This window comes from Terrapene carolina, unplaced genomic scaffold (genome assembly GCF_002925995.2).
Source record: "Terrapene carolina triunguis isolate 2854851 unplaced genomic scaffold, T_m_triunguis-2.0 Scaffold58, whole genome shotgun sequence".
NCBI classification, from domain to species: Eukaryota; Metazoa; Chordata; order Testudines; family Emydidae; genus Terrapene; species Terrapene triunguis.
This window is the reverse complement of record NW_020664409.1, coordinates 35,633,254-35,654,994: the sequence shown is the minus strand read 5'-3', so window position 1 is coordinate 35,654,994 and position 21,741 is coordinate 35,633,254. Positions and strand designations below refer to the sequence as shown.

Here is a 21,741-nt window from a genome sequence, read left to right as displayed (position 1 = left end):
TCTAAGTAGCCCAGCTGAGTATAAACAACTGCAGTTAGTCCCAGTGTAGTGATGTGCCACCAACATTTAAGCAAAGAGCTTTTGCTAAAATACTCCCCTTAGCCTGTGATAAACTTAGTGCATGTAGTTGCGGAGGGAGGGGGGAGGGGCTTTAGCATCTTATTCATTTGTTTACCCATTTAAACCGAAACACTTCCTCTTAACCATTGGGGAAACAAAATTCCCTTAATATGCACTTCACTGGGAACTACGCAGGCAGAGACTGCATCATATCTGAATGCCTATCCCAACACCAGTGCAAGTTTCCACTCTTAGCTAGACAAGTAAAGCATTACAGCTGATTGAAATTTTGAAACCTTTTTTCATTGGAAAATGGCCTTTTTTCAAAGAAGAACCGAAAAATGTTTGACTTTTGAAAACCTAGCACAGAAAATGTTTTGGTGTCAAAAGCTGAAAAGTCTACAATTTTTTTTAAAAAAAGTTTTTTGTTGAAAAACCAAAAACTGTCAGTGAAATGTTTTGAAAAACCCAAAATTGTTAATTTCTTTCAAAAGTTTTTACAGAAAATACCATTTTCCAACCAGGTCTACAAACTACCTTGCTGTGTGTAAGCCACTGGTAAGTGTTTATATTGTAGGTCCTCCTTTTATGGCTGCTCTACAGAGATGAGTCTACTGCAACTGCCAGCCAAAGGAGTTACTCCTTCAGCTCAACTGGTAGAAGTTAGTGCTTTTAGGCCCCAGCTCAGCAAAGCGCTTACACAGATGCTTTAAATTAAATACATGGTTAAGTCCATCCTTCTTTAGCAAAGCACTTAAGAACTTTGCTGCAAAGGGATGGATTTAAGTATGTGCTTAAGTGCTTTGGTGACTTGGGGGTCTTAACATGGTAGCCCCTGGGTTCAAATCTCAGCTTTGACCAATGATCACAGACATTACATTTGTATACTTAATTGGAATGCTACACACCCAGTCTCGTTTGTTGTAGACTAAACTCAGGATTTTGGTGATGATGAGTTTCTTGTGTGTAGCTATTTATAGGTTATTAAGTTGCATAATATCACAGAAAGGGAAATATGTTTTGATGTAAATATCTAGTGTAGCTTTATCAATTAAGCTTTATTTATTTTTACTCAGGATGGAGCTACTGCACTTTTTCTGGCTGCCCAAGGCGGTTATCTGGATGTCATCAGATTATTGTTATCTTCAGGAGCAAAGGTCAACCAGCCAAGGCAGGTAATGTTCAGCATTGCACTACCAAAGCAGAGATGGCATTTAATTAACATTCTCTTGCTAAAAATATGGCTGGAATTCTCAAAGGCCCTAAGGGAGTTAGTCTTTCAATTGGAGCTGGGCACCTAATGTCCTCAGGCCCCTTTGAAATTCCATCTTAAAACACTAGCAGTAGATAGCACTCCACATATCCCCTGCTAAAGTCAACCAGTCAGACTTATGTACTTATTAAAACCTGACCACAACTATGTCTTTAGTATCAAAGTTAATCTTTGATAAAAACCTTTGACTCTGAGTTTACTTCATGCTGTCTATACACACTGTAATAATCAGTCGTAAATTGTAGTTTAACCTCCTTAAACATTTGGTACCTGTACAACTGCCATCCCTGTTTCCACTTAGTTGCTCTCTAGGTTCTGATGCATAACTTTAAGCATGAGAGTAGATCCACTGAAGACAATGGAGCTGCTCTCATGCTTTGTTACACAATGTGCTTAGTGCTTTGCTGGATCAGACACTACTGCTCTGGGGGCCTAATCCAACTCCCATTAAAGTCAAGTGGAGTTGATTCAGGCCTCAAGGGAATGCAAACATTTCAAACTACATCAGGAAGTAAATACAGATGAAAGGTTTCTAACATATCCATAATTTTGCCTCCTTGTATCTGAACACAGTGGGCCTACTTTTCAAAAGAGGGAGTCTTAATAGGTCAGCCAGTTTTTTGCCTTTGGATGCTGAAATCAGCATTTAGATGTAAAATGAACACTTATGTACCTAGCTACCAATTTGAGCATCCAGATGGGGATTTGCACATCCCACTTAGGCCTGGTCTACACTACGGGATTAATTCGGATTTAGCAGCGTTAATTCGAATTAACCCTTCACCCGTCCACACAACAGAGCCATTTAGTTCGAATTAAAGGGCGCTTTAAATCGATTTCTGTACTCCACCTCGACGAGCGGAGTAGCGCCAAAATCGATTTTGTTAATTCGAATTAGGGTTAGTGTGGCCGCACACCACCGAATTAATGTGGTTAAAATTAATGGGGTAGTGTGGCCGCACACCACCGAATTAATGTGGTTAAAATTAATGTGCTTAGTGTGGCCGCGCACAATCGAATTTATACAACCTGTTTCCCAAATTCGAATTATCTAAATTCGGATTAATCCCGTAGTGTAGACATACCCTTAGATACCCATGTTAGAAAATGGGGCTTCCCAGAATGCTTGATTTTACATCAGAGAGTCTCACCTAAAGTTTGCTAAACCAGTTCAAATTAGCTAACTACCCTGAATCTTCACCACACTTAACCTGTACATTCAAAAATATTTGGATAATGTTCCCTTCTTGCATTGTTCATGTATGTCTCTGCGAGCTGGCTGAAGTTTACTGGTTTCAGCTGGATAGGAAATCAGGAAATAGGAGAAAATGGGATGAGAGAGCCGTAATACAGTGCAGAATGTAGCACGTGAATAGGCTGTCTAGCTTTTCCTATATTTCCTGACTTCCTTCCCAGAAGAGCCCAGCAAGTCACAGCAGGCAGCAGAGAACTACATGTACTGCTTCAGCAGCTTTTTTGAGGGCTATGGGTGTCTTTTCACTGGAAAAATCTCTGCTGCTACTTAGCACAAGGAAATAGGACCATGTATTCATATACTCGTATATCCACATTGAGACCATCCTTCCTCTCTCTCTGTAGCCTCTCTCAGCCACCAGATTTATCTTTATAGGTAGGAAGGTTGGCAGGTGTTCTCTGGGCTGATGCTTAAATTACTCCTTGACTACCTGTGATTATACTCTGTCTCTGGCTTTGTCTAGACTGTAATTTGTTAAAAGGTGGTAACTAACACATTCTAAGTATCTAGGGCAGTGTATACTTTAATATGAGCTAAACTGGTCAAGTTAAAGCCATAGGGGCAGCCTAGCTTTAACTCGACTATGTTAAAGTGTACATTGCCTTGTCTACACTGGACTCTTAGGCTAGGTCTACACTACAGCGGGGTTCCGACCTAAGATACGCAACTTCAGCTACGTGAATACCGTAGCTGAAGTTGCGTATTTTAGGTCGCTTACTTGGCGGTGAGGACGGGGGAAAGCCGACCGCTGCCGCCGACTCCGCTGCCGCCTCTTGTCGAGGTGGATTTCCGGAGTCGACGGCAGAGCGATCAGGGATCGATTTTACCGCGTCCTCACGAGACGCGGTAAGTCGATCCCTGATAAACCGATTGCTACCCGCCGGATCGGCGGGTAGTGAAGACGTAGCCCGAGCTAACATGTCAGTTAAGTAAGATGTTCTAACACCTACTAATAACGCATTCTTAAACTCTAGTCCAGGCCGAGCCTCTCTGTCTTGTCTCTAAGGATATGTCTATGTAACCCATGCCCTAAGTTCCCTGTAAGCTGCACGGCCTCAGCAGCAGCCTATTTAGCACCATGCAGGTGCTCAGGGAACCTGCCCGTGGACCTGCCACCTGCCACGACTGGGGGAGGGGCGCCCCTCCTCCAGCCCCAACCTGCCATGGCCGGGGTGGACCCTCGGCCCCAACTATGCCGCGGCCCGGACCTGCCGGGGCTGGGGCGCCCCTACCCCAGTGTGAACCAGAACAGGGTGGCCCAGACTCAGCCACAGCAGCCCGGCCCAAGCCGAGGTCGGACCCAGCCACAGCCAGGGCAGCGCGGCCTGGACTTGGACGCAGCAGCCCAGCCCAAGCCGAGGCCAGGGCAGCGCAGCCTGGGCGGTCCAGCCCAGACCCAGCCATGGCCGGGGCAGCCCAGCCCGAACCTGGGTGGCCCAGCCTAGACCCAGCTGCAGCCAGGGCAGCTTGAACCCAGCCACGGCCAGGGCAGCCCGGCCCGGACCCAGCCATGGCGGGGATGGCCCAGCCCCGACCGAGCCACTGCTGGGGCGGCCCAGCCTGAATGCGGGCGACCCAGACCCAGCCACGGCCGGGATGGCCTAGCCCGAACCCAGCCCCGGCCCTGACCTGTCGCAGCCGGGGCACCCCTCCCTGAACCCAGCCCCGGCCTGGACCTGTTGGGGCCAGGGGTAGGGCGCCTATCCTGCGGCCCCAGCCCCGGAGCTGCCACGGCAGGAAGAGGCGCCTCTTTCCCTACCCCCAGCCCAGGTGCTGCTTTGGAGAGAGAGAGAGCTGGCAGGAGTCCTCTGTCCCCCGCTGTAGCCCCAGAGCACCGTCCTGCACCCCAAATCCCTCATCCCTGGCCCCACCCCAGAGCCCGCACCCCCAGCCAGAGCCCTCACACCCCTGCACCCCAACCCTCTGCCCCAGCCCTGAACCCCCTCCCACACTCCAAACCCCTCGCCCCCCCCACGTGAATTTTGTTATGTGCACCGATCTGAAGGTGGTGTCACACAAAATTCATTCTGCACATGGGTGGGAAAAATGAGCGGGAACACTGTATGCCTGCAGGGTGTGGCGCTCTGTGTACTTCTAGTGGCACCTAGACAGCCTAGAGATTGATGAGTCTGTTACAGCCTTGGTTAAGATCATGCAGTAGAGGCTCATGCACTACATTTCAGAGGTTCCAGATTCGATCCCACCTGCCGACAACCAGGGTCTGTCAGTATTACATCTACATAGTAATTAAACACCTGCAGCTCGCCTGGGTCAGCTGACTCAGGATCGCTGGGTGGGCTCAGGCTGTGGGGCTGTAACGTTGTGGTGTAGACATTCGGGCTTTGGCTGGAGTCTGGACTCTGGGACTATCCCCCCTTACGGGGTCCCAGGGCCCTAGCTCCAGCCCAAGCCCAAACATCTATACAGCAATTTTACAGCCCCACAACCTGAGCTCCATGATCCTGAGTCAGCTGACCCGGACCCACCACCACTATATTTCAGATCTTTTATTCCAGTGTAAAAGTACCCTAGCAGTCTAGACCTAGATGGGTGCAAGGTACCTTTTGGCCTTTGCTAAGTTCGGTACCAGTGGCCAGCTGCTAAGTTTAGCTCTGTGGTTCAGTGGTGTTTACGGTCTGGAGTCTTTGTTTAGGCCCATCTCTAATCTGAAAAGTTTTCTTAACATATGAAAAGCCTGTTGTTATCATTCAGATAATTAAAGAAATGGCTTGATGGGCTTTCATCACTTTCCCCCCACGAAAAAATTAACCTTGGTTCAAGTGTGAGAAATATGCATCCAAGAGTGATATTTAAACATTGCCTCCTCAACCAGCAACTACAACGTTGCTATATTGCCATCTCTGATGTAGTAAGTATTTCCTGGTGCTATGTTGCATTGTATATAAGGCTGACCCTAGGCTTTGTAGGTCCCTATGTGAAGTAAAACTTACCAGGCCCCATCCTTCTCTTTCCCCGCTACGACCAGGCCGTCTTTCTGCCTTGCTCTCGTGAATGTACATCTCAACATTTACATTATTTAATAATGTAGCTTTGGGACCAATTTCATTTGTTTCTTCCTTAACAGTATAAGTTCTGCCTGCACAGACATCCTTTCCTTCCTTGTGACGTTGTGACAAGGTCTCCATGGGGGCTGCACTGGCATTCTTTTGTCATCATTTGGTCTAGACCAAGCTTTAGGAGCAGCATCTGAAGCATGGTACAGGCTACCTTTCTTTGCTGCTTGAACTCCAAAACAAATATCAGAGGGGTAGCTGTGTTAGTCTGTATCCACAAAAACAACGAGGAGTCTGGTGGTACCTTAAAGACTAACAAAGCAAGATGATTGTTTGCCAGTGAGGTTCACATGGAGGGTGACATGCTGCATCACACCAAGTTTTTAGTCTGAGATGCCAGGGGAAGATCAAAATATTCAGTCTGAAAATTCAGCTTTTAAAGGGTTTTGTACATTATTTTCCATATAACGTGTAGTGTGTGTGTGTGTGTGTATAATACATATATATATATACACACACACACACACACAGTAAAACCTACAGACATTGTACATGTGGATCAAGAAAGCATTATTATAAGCAAGGGGACAGAACTGCAACTGGTGTAAAAGGCACAGCTCCATTGACATCAGTAGAGCTATGCCAGTTACGCAGCCCATCTGCCATGGGGCTTCTTAGTGGCAGTGCCATGAACACCATGGCTACTACCTTGATTTGGCCCTTCCTAAAAATCGAAAACCACATCCAAACACTGGTATGTTGTAAAGCCCAGAGCCACAAAGCGGTCTCTTGAATTAGTGGAGTAAGATAAAGGGCAGCATAAATGTATGTCAGGAGGGAATGATATGATGATACGTTATAGGTCTGTTAGGTGTAGCCAGATACAGTTTGTCTATTTGTTTGCAATCAAATAAGAAAATAAAATAAAAATAGTTTTAAAATAGATAATGTATTTAAAATTCTCTACATTAGAAATATAATGGCCCACATCAGGTCCAACCAAGCTCTATTTGGGAAAGGATCCAGTGGCTATGGGGAAGATAAAGGCAAAGGTAGCTTAGCCTTAGAGCCACCTTTTGACCTGTGCCAATCCCGGGGCAGCCAATGGCTGCTCTTACCTGACACCTGTGAGCTGTTACACAATTGGGAATGGCTGAAGCGCAGCAGCACTTTGGCAGCACTTACTATGCTGTGGGGTGGGAGTGAAATTGTTTAGCTACACTGCGCTGGCTCTATGCTACTGAGGAGTCCTATATACAAGTGAAATCCTCAGATGGCTTTTTTAGGGCAGCTTCATGTCTTTTTTTTGCACCATGGACCTGTGCAAAGGGGACACACATCAGGGGCCAAGCATCTGGCCTAATGTGTAAATATTGTACGTATTTGGATGGTACCACTCTCCTCACCCATTGAGGACACCAATCTTGGAGGAAGAAGCTGCAGCTAACAATTGCCTGTGTACTGTATCCTGCTTTGCCCCTAACTTCATGTGGTTTTTTTGTCATTTTAGCTTATAAGCTCTTCAGGGCATGCACTGTCTCCTACTATGTGTTTTAACAGCACCTACCACAATCAGTGCTCTGATCCTTTGGGCACTACTTCAATATAAATAATAGTGTTATCATTTCCTTCTGCTTCTTTTTATTCATATAGGTAAAACCTTAACTTAGCCTTAACTAAGGAAAAGCTACCAAGTCCCCTGTGCTAAACTTGTCTCATCGGGTTTTGCAATTCTTATATAAGTAGAACCACAAATTGCACAATACATGTTCTTTGTGCAGATTTCTCTGTTTTGATGGGACTTGGATCTTTTCCAAACTTTTACAGCTCATGACTGTGGTGCCATATCCTAGTGCTCTCTGCTGGACAAAGTTTAAAAATAATCATGAAACACTTGAGTTATTGAGGGGGGGAAAACTGTTCATTGGAGATAGACAATTTTTGCCATCTTACTTGTTAGCTTGAGTTATACTCTGCGTACAAGAGAGCCTTTGCATTTTATTTTTGGATCACAAAGAAAATTTATTGTGTAAAGAGGATGTATAATAGGGTGTGGGCAGCCATTGTAATATCAATGAGAACATTTATACAGAAATTATGCAAGAAGGGGAAAAGCTCCTTTTTTAATTATTATTATTACTGTGTATTGGGCCTTGACTATGAAACCATGATTTCAGGGTGTATCTTTGCTCTTTCTGTGCATCAGAAAAGACAGAAATGTAAAGGCTAGGGATGTACCAATGGGAGGAATGTTCTGCCCATTCTACCAAATGTGCTAAACAGCTAGCTGGTGTGCACACAGTTTAGAATAAAAAGGATTTAATAATAAAAAGGAAAGTAGGGTTCTATGTATGTAGTATAAAATGTTCAGCTTGATTATGCATGGGGAATTAGGTTTGATACTTCCATTCCACAACAATGGAAGAAGTCTGCCTAACACACTCAGCTCCCAAGTGGTGCTTAAATTAAACCATCTGTGCCTAGTTATGGCAGTGGTTGCCAAACTTTTCATGGTCGCGCTCCCCCTTACTCCTGTCCGCCCCGTCCTCTGCATGGAGCCAGGAGCAGGGCCATGGCAACAGGGGTAAGGGGGCTGAGGGCAGGTCTGGGGCCAGGAGCAGAGCCGCAGCTGGGAATTAGGGTGACCAGACGTCCCGATTTTATCGGGACTGTCCCGATATTTACTTGTTTGTCCCGCGTCCCGACCGATGTTTGGTCGCGATACTGGACAAAGAAGCAATTTTTGCCCTCCGCTCTGGCTCGTGCCCCCCTCCTCGCCCCAACTCCGCCCCCTCCTTCTCCCATTGGATAGCTCCCCAAATCCCCGCCCTGGCCCCGCCTCTTCCCCACGCACACCGCTTGCGCGCTGATCAGCTGTATGGCGGCGTCGCAAGCGCTGGAGGGAGGCCGGACACCAGAGTGTGTGGCGCGGCCGCCATGAAGATTAAGAAGGTGGTGCGGTGCAGCAGCTGTGCCAGGAGGCCAGCGGAGGAGGGATGTGTGGAGGGTCGGGCAGTTGCTCCGAGTCCGCGCCTCTCTCTTGGCGCGGCAGCTGTGGGGGGTCCGGGGTGCGGACGCTGTAACCCGAAACCTCCCGCCTGTGAGTGGAGCGGAGGCGGCGAGGGAAGAAGGAAGCGGCTCAGCTCGGCAGTCCCACACACACCAAGGGGGGAGCGCTCCGGTTTGTTCACTGGAGCTTATGGCAGTTACAGGGTGGGGAAGGGGGGGGTCTGTGCCTCCTTTGCGGGGCTCTCTCGGCCCCGGGTGGGTTCTCGCTGCCCCCTGCTCCTGCGGCCTTCCGGGCCCCACCCCCCGGGACTTTGCCTCCTGCACCAGCCTTTGTGTGCGGAGGCGGGACAAGCCCTTGCCGGGAGGGAGGCTGGCTTTTAGGGCAGAGGAGCAGCCGAGTGCTGCATCTCTGATTGCAGAGCCGGGGGCCCAGCCAGCGGCTGCAGAGGGTTGTGGCGGGGCGGGGGGCACGCTCTGGCGGCTTTTATTTTTTTTTTGCTCCGCCCCCTGGCATCCCGATATTTCATCTTTGGCATCTGGTCACCCTACTGGGAATGGGGCTGGGGGTAGGGCTGGGGCTGGGGCCAGGAGCGGAGCCACAGCTGAGCCGTGGTTGGGGTCAAGGCTGGGGCCGGGAGTGGAGCTGCAGTCAGGAGCTGGGGCTGCGACAGAGCTGGGGGCAGAACCGGGTTGGGTGGCACTTCCTCCCCATCCCCCCGTGGAGGCTGGCCCAGGCCCTGCCGCGCCCCCCCAAACATTCCTCTGTGCCCCCCTAGGGGGGCAAGCCCCACAGTTTGGGGACCACTGTTTTTATGGCAATAAGATTTTATTAAGGAATCCAGGTTCACTCCTTCCAGTAACCAGAATCTAGCAGTGAACTGTCAGCGTGCAGTGTCACAAAGTGAAGCCTATATCAGTCTTGTTTTGCTTGAAGGACGGGACAGCTCCTTTGTGGATAGCATCTCAGATGGGTCACAGCGAGATAGTGAGGGTAATGCTGCTCCGGGGAGCTGATCGAGATGCCACACGGAACGTGAGTAATTTTCACTTTTGGAGTGATTCTTAAAGGGAGACTGCCTCCAAGTTAAAAACATTCTGCATTTTCATAGCAACTGTCATCAGAGGATCTCTACACACTATACATCAATTAATTTAGTCTCCGAACACCTCGGTGAGGTAAGCAAAAATAATTATGCCTAATGTACTGTTGGGGAAACTGAGGCAGAGACACATTGCAGTTAGCTCAAGATCACACACACACACACACACACACACACACATGGAAATAGGACTTACGTCCTCTGGAATCTTCTAGGGCCCCAAAGCCATCTGCATGAAGGCATTACACCTCTGTGCAAGTTTTGGGATCCCTGTATCCCCTCTCATTGTCAGGCAGTGCAGCTCCAGTAGAGCCAGGATGCCATGAGCTGCCCTTTTCCTCGGTCTCTGGGCCCATCCTTTTGTAGGGGTTCTTTAGTGTAGGGGTAAGGGAAAGAAAAGTTCATATAAATTCCCTGTGGTTGAGATGAGTGAGACTGAAGATGATGCACGTTGTCCCCAGCTTTACCCCTCCTGCATTCTTCTTCCCTGTTCCCCATTCAAAGATCCCTGGACCTGCAGATGGCACACCATGGATTCCAGAGACAGGTGGAATGATGCTGTGGAGGTGGATATGCAAAGATCATGTATGGAGGGGACTATCCCTACATGGAGTCGGAGGGGACAACCCTCCATTCAGTCAGAGAGCATGTAAAGCTGTCATAATAACTGAACCCTTTTCTTTCTCTCTCCATTAAAGGATGGTACCACCGCTTTACTTAAAGCTGCTAACAAAGGGTATCATGACGTTATAGAGGAATTACTCAAATTCTCTCCTGTACTTGGCCTGTTGAAGGTATGTACTGAAGTATGTTGATATTGGCATATAGTGTTTGAGAGACAAAAGGCCTGCTTCTCTACTGCCTTCATTTACACCAGTGCAGAGCGAGTGTCCTGATTTGGTGCTGATTCACAACCATTTTATAGGTACACCTCTACCCCCATATAACATGACCCGATATAACACGAATTTGGATATATTCCAAAGTAAAGCAGCGCTCCTGGGGGGGGCGGGGCTGCGCACTCCAATGGATCAAAGCAAGTTCGATATAACGCGGTTTCACCTATAACGCGGTAAGATTTTTTTGGCTCCCGAGGACAGCGTTCTATCGGGGTAGAGGTGTATTTATGACTATGCAAAGGGAAGGCAGTGAAGATCCAGGCCCAGAGAGTGCAAGAAAGACAGGAAATCTATATTCTTTTGATTTCAATACTCTTTAAATATGATTAAAACTCTTCTTAAAAATCCTACATACTAAGCTTTGGGGGGAGGATGCATACTGTGCTGTAGATAGAATTCAGCTCTCTTTTTTTCTGCTATTTTTGTCTGAAATAAATAGATTGATGTTTATGATGCAATTTTAATGCCAAATCCTGGTCTCTGTTGCACTAATGTTACCGAGGGCAGAATTTGGCACAGCAAGTTGGACAGCAAACTAGAATTCTAAAAGTGCTATTCCAGACAAAGCAATTCTGTATTTGATTTAGTTCTCTTTGAATGAATGTAGTGGCTTTGAAAATTACATTGGCTATTTGGGGGCAGATTTTTAAAAGCTGATTTCATGTGCCCATAGATTGCAGGTGCAAACATTACTGGCATGGTTTTGCAGCTATTTTGGGGTGTAACTAATGTCACTTGGAGGTGTTAGTACCCAGATCAACCTTTTGTTGTTTATTTAACATACTTCTAGTTTATTGAAAAATAGAATTACAAAAAGAACACTGTTACTTGGTAATGTCAGCCTGACTCTCATTTACACTCACACACCTTGAATTACATTTATACCCACTTTAAGCCCCTTTACATTGCCAGGAAGGAGACTCATTGTTAAAGCCCTGTGTCTTTAAGTATGATCAGATCACTTTGATGGCCTAATCTCTATAGTGTTGTTATACGCAAGTCTGTTCTTTGCTGCTGTTTCTGTTGTTTTCCCCTATGCACCTGGTACAAATGTTTAGATGTATGTTTATATTTTCTAGAATGGGACTTCTGCTCTCCATGCGGCCGTGCTGGGTGGCAACATTAAAGCAGTAGCACTACTTTTGGAAGCAGGAGCAGATCCTTCTCTTAGGAACAAGGTACATTTTGGTGTTTTATCCAGATCTTGTAAAACGTACCTGTGAAAACATTAAACATTGTTTCTTCCATGTTACTACTAAACTCATTTTGAACAGCAGCAGTCCTCGCTTTTGCATGTTGTCTTCGCAACGTGCCTCAACCCTCATCCAAAGAAATTATTCTCCATGCCCATTCAATCTTTAGTTTCTCTATAACACTGATTACAAGAATGCCAATTAGTGCCACTAAGGATAGAGGTATTTGTGATGTGGACATTAACCAAAGAAGAATTGGATGGGGACTATGCACTCATTCAATATAGATAGACCAGTGGTTCCCAAACTTTAACAACCTGTGAACCCCTTTCACTAAAATGTCAAGTCTCGTGAACCCCCTCTTAAAAATGAATATTTCCAGGGATTTTCTCCTGTACCTGAGTATAAATTATAAAAGCAGTGATCTTGGAAATATAAAATTTGTTTTTGTGACATGTTTATTACACACTATGTATTATTAATTATTATTTATCATTACAGTATTTTTATTGCATTATGAAAATGGCAACACTCTTCCAAGATCTCACTTTTGTAGCTTGTATCACTTTGAATAAGCCTGTTATAAGACAAGGCTCCTATGTTTCATCAAGGAGTATCAGATGTGAAACAGCATGAAGGTATTTAAGAAGCCAACTCAGAGTTCCTCCTACACAAGCATTCAGGTCTTGAGCAGTCCAGGCAAACAACGCACGTTACAACAAAGCTTAAATTTGTTCTTCATAATAATTTTAAAAATAATACTAGCTGCCTATTTAATTTTAAAAACAGCAAAAAATATCCACCTCCCTTTCCATTTCTTATAAGGAGTCTTGAAGGTTAAGTCTCCTCAGTCTCCCATGCTGCCCAGGGTCCCTAGGGACAGCTCTGTCCGCCATTAGGGAATTTTTCCCCGAGAACCCCCTGTAACATTTCGTGAACCCCCAGGGGTTCACGAACCCCAGTTTGGGAAACACTGAGATAGACCAAAGATTAAATTGTCACAACTTTCCGTCATACCAACTCAAACCAGTCAGCTAGAAGTGAAAAGCTCCGTATACCATTACTGCTCCCCTGAGCTATCCAATCTCACTAAATCATAAACTCTGTGTTGCTATGCAAACTATATATTTGAGAGAAACTGTGACCAGCTAATGTTCTTGGACAATCATAAATTATGGATATCTATGTACCAGACCTGGGTTGAGCCACAGGAGTTTGGATCTGGATTCAAACTTTCCCAAAGCCTGCGTGTGTTTGGATCTGAAATTTTGGATTAGAAACAGCAGGTTAAAATCAGATCTTGTTATTTTCAAACTTTATATAGCAGGGTCCTTGAGAAGATTCAGCTTCCTGGGTCTCCTTTTATTAATTATATTGGGGAGACAGAACAAATCACTCAGATCCCATAATTGATTACATGAATTCAGCACTTTTCATGTTTGCAAATTGCCTGCAAACAAGTTTTTACTTGATTCCATTAAGTATTTTACATTATATATTGCATAATTTTATGCAAATATTTCTTCCTCTGTAGTTTGTTCATGAGGTATTTGTTGCAAGTAGTTGCTCTCAGGTTGGGTTGGTTAGTTGTGATTGGACACGGGTCACATGGTATTGTTTTCTGTTCTCTGATTGAATGAGTGAACATTTCAGAATCAGGTTTCTGGTACAAATATTCTTGTTTATGAATTCATCAACATTTATTTTCTGAGTATTCTCTAACAGTTGCTTAAAATATGCTGTTTCCACTAACACTCCTCCCAGTAAGCTCATTTGCTGAAATACAGAAGAAAAAGGCTGCAAACAGAGGTGGAGCAAACTCTGATTTTAAATCAAGAGAATAGTCATATAAAATATTCAAGTAGTCAGACAGGTTTAATATTGGGAAAGATAATGATTTTGTAAAGCATTTTAAGATTTACTATATAAGAACTAGGAATTATAATTATCTTGAATAAGGGAAATAAAATTTACATATACTATTTCTCACTTTCCACTAGATGGAAGCAGAGCCAATCTCTTTAAAACTATAGTTTATATTTTATTAGTAGTTCATACTTTGTTTTGATAATATTATCCAAACAGATGTGCCAGATTTTGCAACTACTAACACAGTTATTTGCAGAGGATAGAGGGTGATAGAGTCCTTTCCTTGAGCTTTATTCTATAGTTCTTTCCCCTCCTCCCCCCCGTTGGAAAATAACATGCCATTTGGTGTAGTTGGGTGGATTTCCAAAACAAGAACATTACTCTGAAGAACTATCTCCATTATATCTAAATGTTAATTTCTACAGGTCCTATTCCCATCGTTTTTGTTTTCAGTGGCTATAAAGTAGGAGACAAAAATCTTTGATACCCTAGTCACTAAGAACCTAATACAAAGCCCATTTGCTGCTGGGTTTTTGTTTTTGTTTTGTTTTTCCCCCATGCACACAGTACAAATGTTAGATGCCCATTTACTTCTGTGGGCTTTGGATAATGTCCTAAAGATCTGCCGCTGCTCCCATTGAATTCAATGGCAATATTCTCCTTTGCTTCTATGGGACCATCATAGGGACCCCCAAATCCCGCCCTCCTGCGCAGAGCCTGTCAACTGTTCAAATTTCAGATAAGCCTTATTTTGAGGACTTGAGTGGAGCTTACATGTTGTATAGGCCTTGTGTTGACCCCTTTGTACAGGAGAAAATTTCACTTTTAAGGCCTCTCTATACTGTCTAAAATTTGAAATGGTTTTAAAAACTGGTCCACTAAATGATAAAGGAGCCATAGAGTAGACCAAGCTTGGGTAACCTGAACAGCTTGTGATGAAGTGGCTTCAAAACAAGCATATGGCAGAATTATAGGAAGTGAACACAAGGAAGAAAGAAATAGTGATTACTCTTTCAGGACTAGATTTTTAATTAGCCCTAATAAGGCCACACAGGTAAAGAAGGGGGGACAGGGCAAGTTAGGTGAGTGGCCACATTAGGGGTACCCAGAGCACAGCATGTGGGGATGGGGCTTGAACAGGAGCTACATGGCCAATACCCTCCCCCTCCCATGAGCAAATGGGTAGAACCACAGCTCTACTGCATGCTAGCCTATGGAGCTGTCCAGCTCTGTGGGAGGGAGGGAAATAAGTTGCATCAAAAAAAAAGGGGTGAAGTAATTTATTCCTCCTCAAAGCGTACAGGGAAGGAACTGTGACTGAGTCACAATCACTGTTGCGTAGGGTTGAGCCTAAAGGTTTATCTTAGCCCATAGTAGCTAGAGTGCAGCCTACATTTAAACACAAATGATTCTTTATTGTGCCCAACGTTTTCTCTAGGACTTTAATGCTTTTAAGGTCCATGCTTTCAGGGCTTTAATGCTTCCATGTTTTGGAAATTCTGCCCCGCATTTTCTAATCATGCTGTTTCTTGTTTCAGGCAAATGAACTGCCAGCAGAGCTAACACAAAATGAACGCATCCTCCGGCTCCTCCGGGCAAAAGAAAAGCACAGGAAAAGCTAACCCAACTACTGTGTTGGATGTGGTTTGACAGAGAGGAGTCGTGTCCACACTGGCACTAAAGCAAATCTGGTTTTGAAAATGGCTTATTGAACCTGTTTGCAGAATTGATTTAGCATGTCCAAGATACCATTCTGTGAACAAGGTCAGCCTTCAACACAGAGCAGGGGGTGCACTAAAGCTTCAGTTTTGCACCATTAAACCTAACAGGAGTTTTGCCATGGGCTTCAGTGAGAGCAAGATAGGGCCCTAAAGGCCTGTTTGCACCACAGCCCTGTCTATACTTGAAAATCCCAGCATTCCCATAAATCCTAAAATGTGTGTACTACACCTTATAGCCACAAACAAATGCTCCAACCATTTCACAGGCATTCCCACTATTGTTATGACTGCACCAGCTGAGATCAAGTCTTAATGCCTCTTTGTGCACCTGTTCAGTTTGAACCATTCAGCTTGTGTAGGTGGGAAGAACAGATGTTCCAGCTGCACTGGTTCAATTAATCTCCTCAGCACAGTCCCACAAGGCTTCAACGCACCCTTCAGGCTTTGGCAGTTTGGAGACCAGGCTATGTCCACCTTCCTCCCTGCTGCCATTCCATGCAGGCCTGAGAGAAAGCTGAGGGGTGCTCATCTGGTCTCAGCTGTGCCCAATAACTCCTCCCCTGTTTGCAGCCACCTGTAGGGCAGGAATATAGGACACAAACCAGCCTATTTAAATCAAAACTTTAATTAGAACAAGGAATTTTTTATTGGCTAGTAGGAAAATAACCCACAACACAATGGGGAAAAGTTAGGGAGCGCAAACATCACAGCATCTACACACCCACACTAGAAACCTCAGTTACATATGTAATGGACTACCTTACTCTGGAGTTGGCATAGATCTGAGGTAACTGTTTCATCTGTATCTCATATTTGCTTGAGACCTGAAAAGGGACTTAAGTGAAAACATATCCCAGGCTACCCCACCCCCATCCCAAGTAAATCCTAGTTCTCTTGCTTACCAGCGGGAGGGGAGGGGGGTAAAGTAACTTCTGGTTCTCCCCACTATCCTTGAGGATCAGAACATCTGCTAGAGGGGTGACTACCTGAGGTGGGGGAGAAGGATTGGAGAAATCGGCAGTGTCCCAATGGGTACCTCAGAGGGGGGTCCTCCCTCTAGCCCCTGGCCTTGACTGCTCTGTTTGGATTGTAGAGGGAGACACAAGAGAAAAGGTAGCTGTTACTTAAGCAACAGCTCATTAAAACGATCCAAAACTTTACAGTTTACCCCAAAAGTTATCAAGCAAATGAGAGCAAACTCGTCTCCTCCTCAGAGTAAACTCTGACCTGTGTAGTACCACAATCCATCCAACAGTGGGTATGGGGGCAGCTGGTGGCCTTCTGCAATGTAGTTCCCTTTCGCTCCTAACATATGCTCAAATCCATGGACGGAACAGAACCATTGGAAATAGTCACTGAGCAAACCAAAAGTAGCATGCTGTTAACATATATTTAGCTGTGAAGCCTACTCGTATGGGTGTTATAAATGTACAGTATACATTGTACACACAAACATGACATGGTTTAGTGTTCACCAGCTACTATACAATGCAGCTGCTCCAGGGACCTGTGCCTGGAATTATGGGAGAGGGGCTACTATGAGCAGGTACATCAGCAGTTGGTAGGCCATGTGTAATGTGGGCACATTATACTCCTGAGGGCATTCGGCGCTAAAAAAATTAAAAATTCTGTGCCTAAAAAAATCTGTGCACAATATTTTAAAATTCTGCAAAATTCTGTAAATTGTATTTGTCAAATAAATGTGGAGGCTCCAGCATGGCATGGGGGAGCACAGGCCACTGGTTGCATAGGGGAGATCACTCTGCAGCTTCCCCTGGGCATGGATTCACTGGTGAGGCTGCACCCAACCCTGACACAGTGCAAGGACTGGGCCTGCCCCAGAAACACCCCAGGGCGGTGTGGGCAGGCAGGTTCAGCCCGGCAGGATCCAAGTATGGAGGGGCTTAGTGTGGGGGGATCCAGGTGTGGGTTGAGAGGGTTCTGTGTGGGGCCATGTGGGTGCAGGCAGCTCAGTGGGGAATTCAGGTAGGGGGGAGCTTGTTGGGTTCTGGATGCAACGGTAATGCGATGCTGCAGGAGGGTCCAGGTGAAGGTGGTTGGGGCTCAGTGGGGGGGGGAGGGGTCTGGGCATGGGAAGGGATAGCGCTCGGCAGGGGGATCTGGGTGTGGGGGGGCTAGAGCTCGGCAGGAGGGTCTGGGTGTGAGGGATCCAGATGCTGGGGGAGTGGGGCTCAGTGGGGTGGCGATCCAGGTGCAGCTGGTTGGGGCTAGGTGGGGTGGGGATCTGGGTGACTTATCGGGGTGGTGCAGGGGGAGTGGGGCTCCTTAGGGGGGTTCTGGATGTGGGGAGTGTGAGGCTCCGTGGGAGGGTCTGGGTATGAGGGGGTCTGGATGCACAGTGGTTGGGTGGATGGGGGAGCAGCTCTCTGTACAGTGATCCCTCCCCCTGCAGCTGAGGAGCAATGGGTGCAGGAAGTGGGGGGGGAGGTTGCAGAGCTTCCTGCAGCTGAGGGAGAAATCTCAGGGTGGGTCTGACCCAGCCCCAAGTGCTGTGCAACGGAAGAGGAAGTCCCATCCTCCCTAGCCCAGCCAGGACTAGCAGCTGAGCCTTGTGCAGGGTACGAGCCACCAGCCAGGTCTTCCCCAGTTCTGCTCCCTGCCCCACAGAGTTTTAGCTCTCTGCCGGTTGCCGTGGGCACCCAAAACATACTGCTGGGGAAGGTTGTGTGACTGCTCTTGTGGCTTCCCTTTGCTTCCCCATCAGAAAGTCATTTTTCTGCAAGGAAGCAAAGAAATCTGCGGGGACATAAATTCTGCACATCCGCAATGGTGCAGAATTCCCCCAGGAGTAACATTACACCAGTTTATACAGTGCAGGCCCATTACTGTGGCCATAATAAATGGCTGCATTAATAAATAATGGTAAAACAGTCCACTGCAACCTTTAATCTTGCTGTGCTTCAGACCTCTAGTGTAACAGGGACCTGATACAGCATGGTTAAGGTTCTGTAATGTGGATAGGACCTTGACATGTTTTAACCGTGGCCCTGTACCATGTTACATCAATATACAGTAGTTATTGCAGTCAGTATAGACACGCCCTAAATCATGTTAGTCAAAACTACGTTACAGATTTCCCTTGGTGAGGTTCAGACATGGTGCTAACTCAGTATGTGGACACAAACCATTCTGCCCACCTCCAAATCATGGCAAGTTGCTTCAAAGTGTTAGTGTGGACAGGGCTTTTGTTCCCAAAGAAACATGGACTGCTGCCCTGTTAAAATTAGACTGCAAGTCTGACATTTAGTTGAATCATTGCACTCTTCCTTTATTGAATAAAAAGGAGTCACTTTACTATTGCTTGAGGGAGTATAGTTCACTTTCGTGCAAACTGTTTCCTCCAACCTATGGATCATAGCCATAAAACCAGGAATCTGGTACTCAGTGCAAGTTATTGTTTTCTTGAGGGCAAGGGAGGTGGGGGAGAATCCAGGTCCTGCTTAATAGCAGAAGTGACTGCACCTTTGCTTGCAAACTACTATTGTTATATATGGTATTAGAATGGAAAGCTGAATGCTTTCCTGTTAGAGTATGAGATGTTATCAGAACAATCTGCTTGGTTGGGTAATTAAAACTGTGCTTTCCTTGAATTAAAGCAATACTTTTGCCTAACTGAATCTTGTAGACAAGCTAGTATGGGATTAAAGAATTATGCATAGATACTTAAAGCATTGCTGTCTCCATGACACTCAGGATCTGACCCTGCAAGAGGCTGGGAAGTACTAAGCACCCTCAAATCCCATTGACTTCAGTAGGAACTTGGGTTGTGCGGCACCTTACGGGACTGGACTCGAACTTTGGGTTCATTAATAACCCAGTGTGGGTCTCTGGGGCCGTTTTCTAAAGTTGTTGTTTTGGAGGAAGTCAAGGGATTCTAGGCAGCCTTGCCCCCTCAGGAGTAAATCCCCCCTCCCCCCCAGATCACTTCAGAGAAGGGTCTCCCTAGAGCTTCTTCAGAGCAGTGGGTGGAAGTGACTAGAGACAACCAAGATCATGCAAAGAGAAGCCAGTTGTGTGGCAGGCAGACAATCATTTAAAGCCCTCAATAGCCAGCCTCAGTGGGTGAGTCAAGGACAAACACACCTTAGTCATGCAGTACTGCACAAGCCACACTCCTAAAGGGAGGAATATTTGGCTTCTCTGACTCCAGAAGAGAGAGGAACTGGCCACTGACAGCCCTCTTTTCTCACACCAGGTCGAAGTAGAGAGAGAGAGTAGCCAGCAGTGGCCCTGTCTGCAGCTGGAATAAAGGAACTGAGAGATCAAAGCTCAGGTGGCCAGTTAGTGCAGGTTTTTCGGTGAGTACTTATCTCCAGTCCTGCCCAAGATGGGCAGAAATCAAGGAGGGGGCTGTTCCAGGCCTCTCCATGGGTGTCTGCTGCCTGCATTACAACAGGACTTTTCAGGTTCTTGAGTGTGTTCCCCCTTTCTTGCACATCTGGCTAACTGTTGGGGCAGGGAGACTCTAATGACACAGCTGTTGAAGAATGTCCGGGATTCTTGCTGCTATGAGGAAGCCCTAAGGGCCTCTTTTAGAGATGTCAACAGCAGAGAGTGCACTTTATCCCTGAGCGGAGAGGGCACTACCAGTCTCCTTGATCCCTCCTTTTAAAATAGAGCCATATTGGGCTTTGTAAAAAAGGGAGGATCAGGGCAAAAGTGACTTCAGCAAGACTGGGACTGAAAAACAGGAAAGATTCCAGCCCTTTCCTTTGAGTATTTATTTGAGCTCCATGCCTCTGAAGGAGGCTGTTTCAGGCTCAGATGCCCATGAGGAAAACAATCAAAGATGCACAGTATAAGTGCAGATAGGTTTGGAAATTGCAGCAACATACCTCCCCATGCAATGAAACATCCCTCCTCACAGTGGAAGTGTTATAATACTTCTGTACACTTAGCCCCTTTCGTCTTCACAGTGTTCGACACACATATACTAATAGGATTTTTGATTATTCCAAAGAGGAGACCTGCTTTCTCTTTGTTGCTGGAGTGAGTCAGCAGTTATATTAATCACAATCATAGAATCATAGGACTGGAAGGGACAACCTTTTATGTATTTGAAAACTGTTATGATGTCCCCTCTCAGTCTTCTCTTCTTCAGACTAAACAAATCCAGTTTTTTCAATCTTCCCTCATAGGTCATGCTTTCTAGACCTTTAATCATTTTTATTGCTCTTCTCTGGACTTTCTCCAATCTGTCCATCTTTTTCCTGAATTGTGGCGCCCAGAACTGGACATAATACTCCAGTTGAGGCCTAATCAGTGCGGAGTAGAGCAGAAGAATTACTTCTCGTGTCTTGCTTACAACACTCCTGCCAATACATCCCAGAATGATGTTCGCTTTTTTTGCAACAGCGTTATACTGTTGACTCATATTTAGCTTGTGGTCCACTATGATCCCCAGATCCCTTTTCGCAGTACTCCTTCCTAGGCAGTCATTTCCTATTTTGTATGTGTGAAACTGATTGTTCCTTCCTAAGTGGAATACTTTACAATTGTCCTTATTGAATTTCATCCTATTTACTTCAGTGCTATTCATCCTATTTACTTTGTATTGCTATTATACATTTTGTCCAAGGATTGTAAAGCACTTTACAAACATTATTAGCTTCATAAGCTTCAGAATGTACCTGTGAAGTAGGCAGGGAGATATATACAGAGGTGAAAGTAAGCCAGTACGCTCTGGTACGGCATACCGGCAAGAGCCGGTGCGCCGTACTAAGGCGGATTGGCTTCCCCTGGCGGCAATTTAAAGGGCCTGGGGCTCCCAGCAGCGGCTGGAGGCCCAGGCCCTTTAAACTGCCACCAGAGCCCTGCTGCTGGAGCCCTGGGGAAGCGGTGGCGGGGCTCGGGCGGCGATTTAAAGGGCCCAGCGGCACTTGCCGCACTACCGCCCCGGGCCCTTTAAATCGTCCCCGGAGCCCTGGGGTAGCGGTGGTGGGGCTCCGGCGGCTACTTAAAGGGTCCGGGGCTGTGGCAGCCGCTACCGCCCCAGCCCTTAAAATAGCTGCCGGAGCCCCAACGCCACCTCCCCAGGGCTCTGGCAGCAGGGCTCCAGGGACGATTTAAAGGGCCCGGGGCTCCAGCTGCTGCTACCGCAGTGGAGCCCCGGGCCCCTTAAATCACCATCGAAGGGGGCCCAGGCCTCTGGCAGAGCTTTAAAGGGCCTGGGGCTCCACTGCAGTAGCTGCAACCGGGAGCCCCTGGCCCTTTAAATCACCACTAGAGCCCCGTGACTGCTACCCCAGGGCCCCAGCAACTGGGCTCGGGTGGCGATTTAAAGGACCCCGGAGGGTAGTGGCAGTGGGAGCCCCAGCCCTTTAAATC

The 21,741-nt window shown here is 46.4% G+C and overlaps 1 protein-coding gene across 2 annotated transcripts in view; it reads left to right on the top strand.

Annotated features, from left to right (window-relative positions):
- Window positions 1-17,056, top strand: part of ANKRD29 (ankyrin repeat domain 29) — a 46,767-nt gene extending 29,711 nt beyond the window's left edge. For both annotated transcript variants that reach the window (XM_026661633.1, XM_024202660.2), the window contains 5 exons: window positions 1,137-1,235; window positions 9,546-9,644; window positions 10,410-10,505; window positions 11,690-11,788; window positions 15,211-17,056. In XM_026661633.1, the coding sequence (XP_026517418.1) occupies window positions 1,137-1,235; window positions 9,546-9,644; window positions 10,410-10,505; window positions 11,690-11,788; window positions 15,211-15,294 (477 nt within the window). In that variant the 3' untranslated portion in view covers window positions 15,295-17,056. The remainder of the gene's footprint in view (window positions 1-1,136; window positions 1,236-9,545; window positions 9,645-10,409; window positions 10,506-11,689; window positions 11,789-15,210) is intronic.
- Window positions 17,057-21,741: the final 4,685 nt, after the last annotated feature.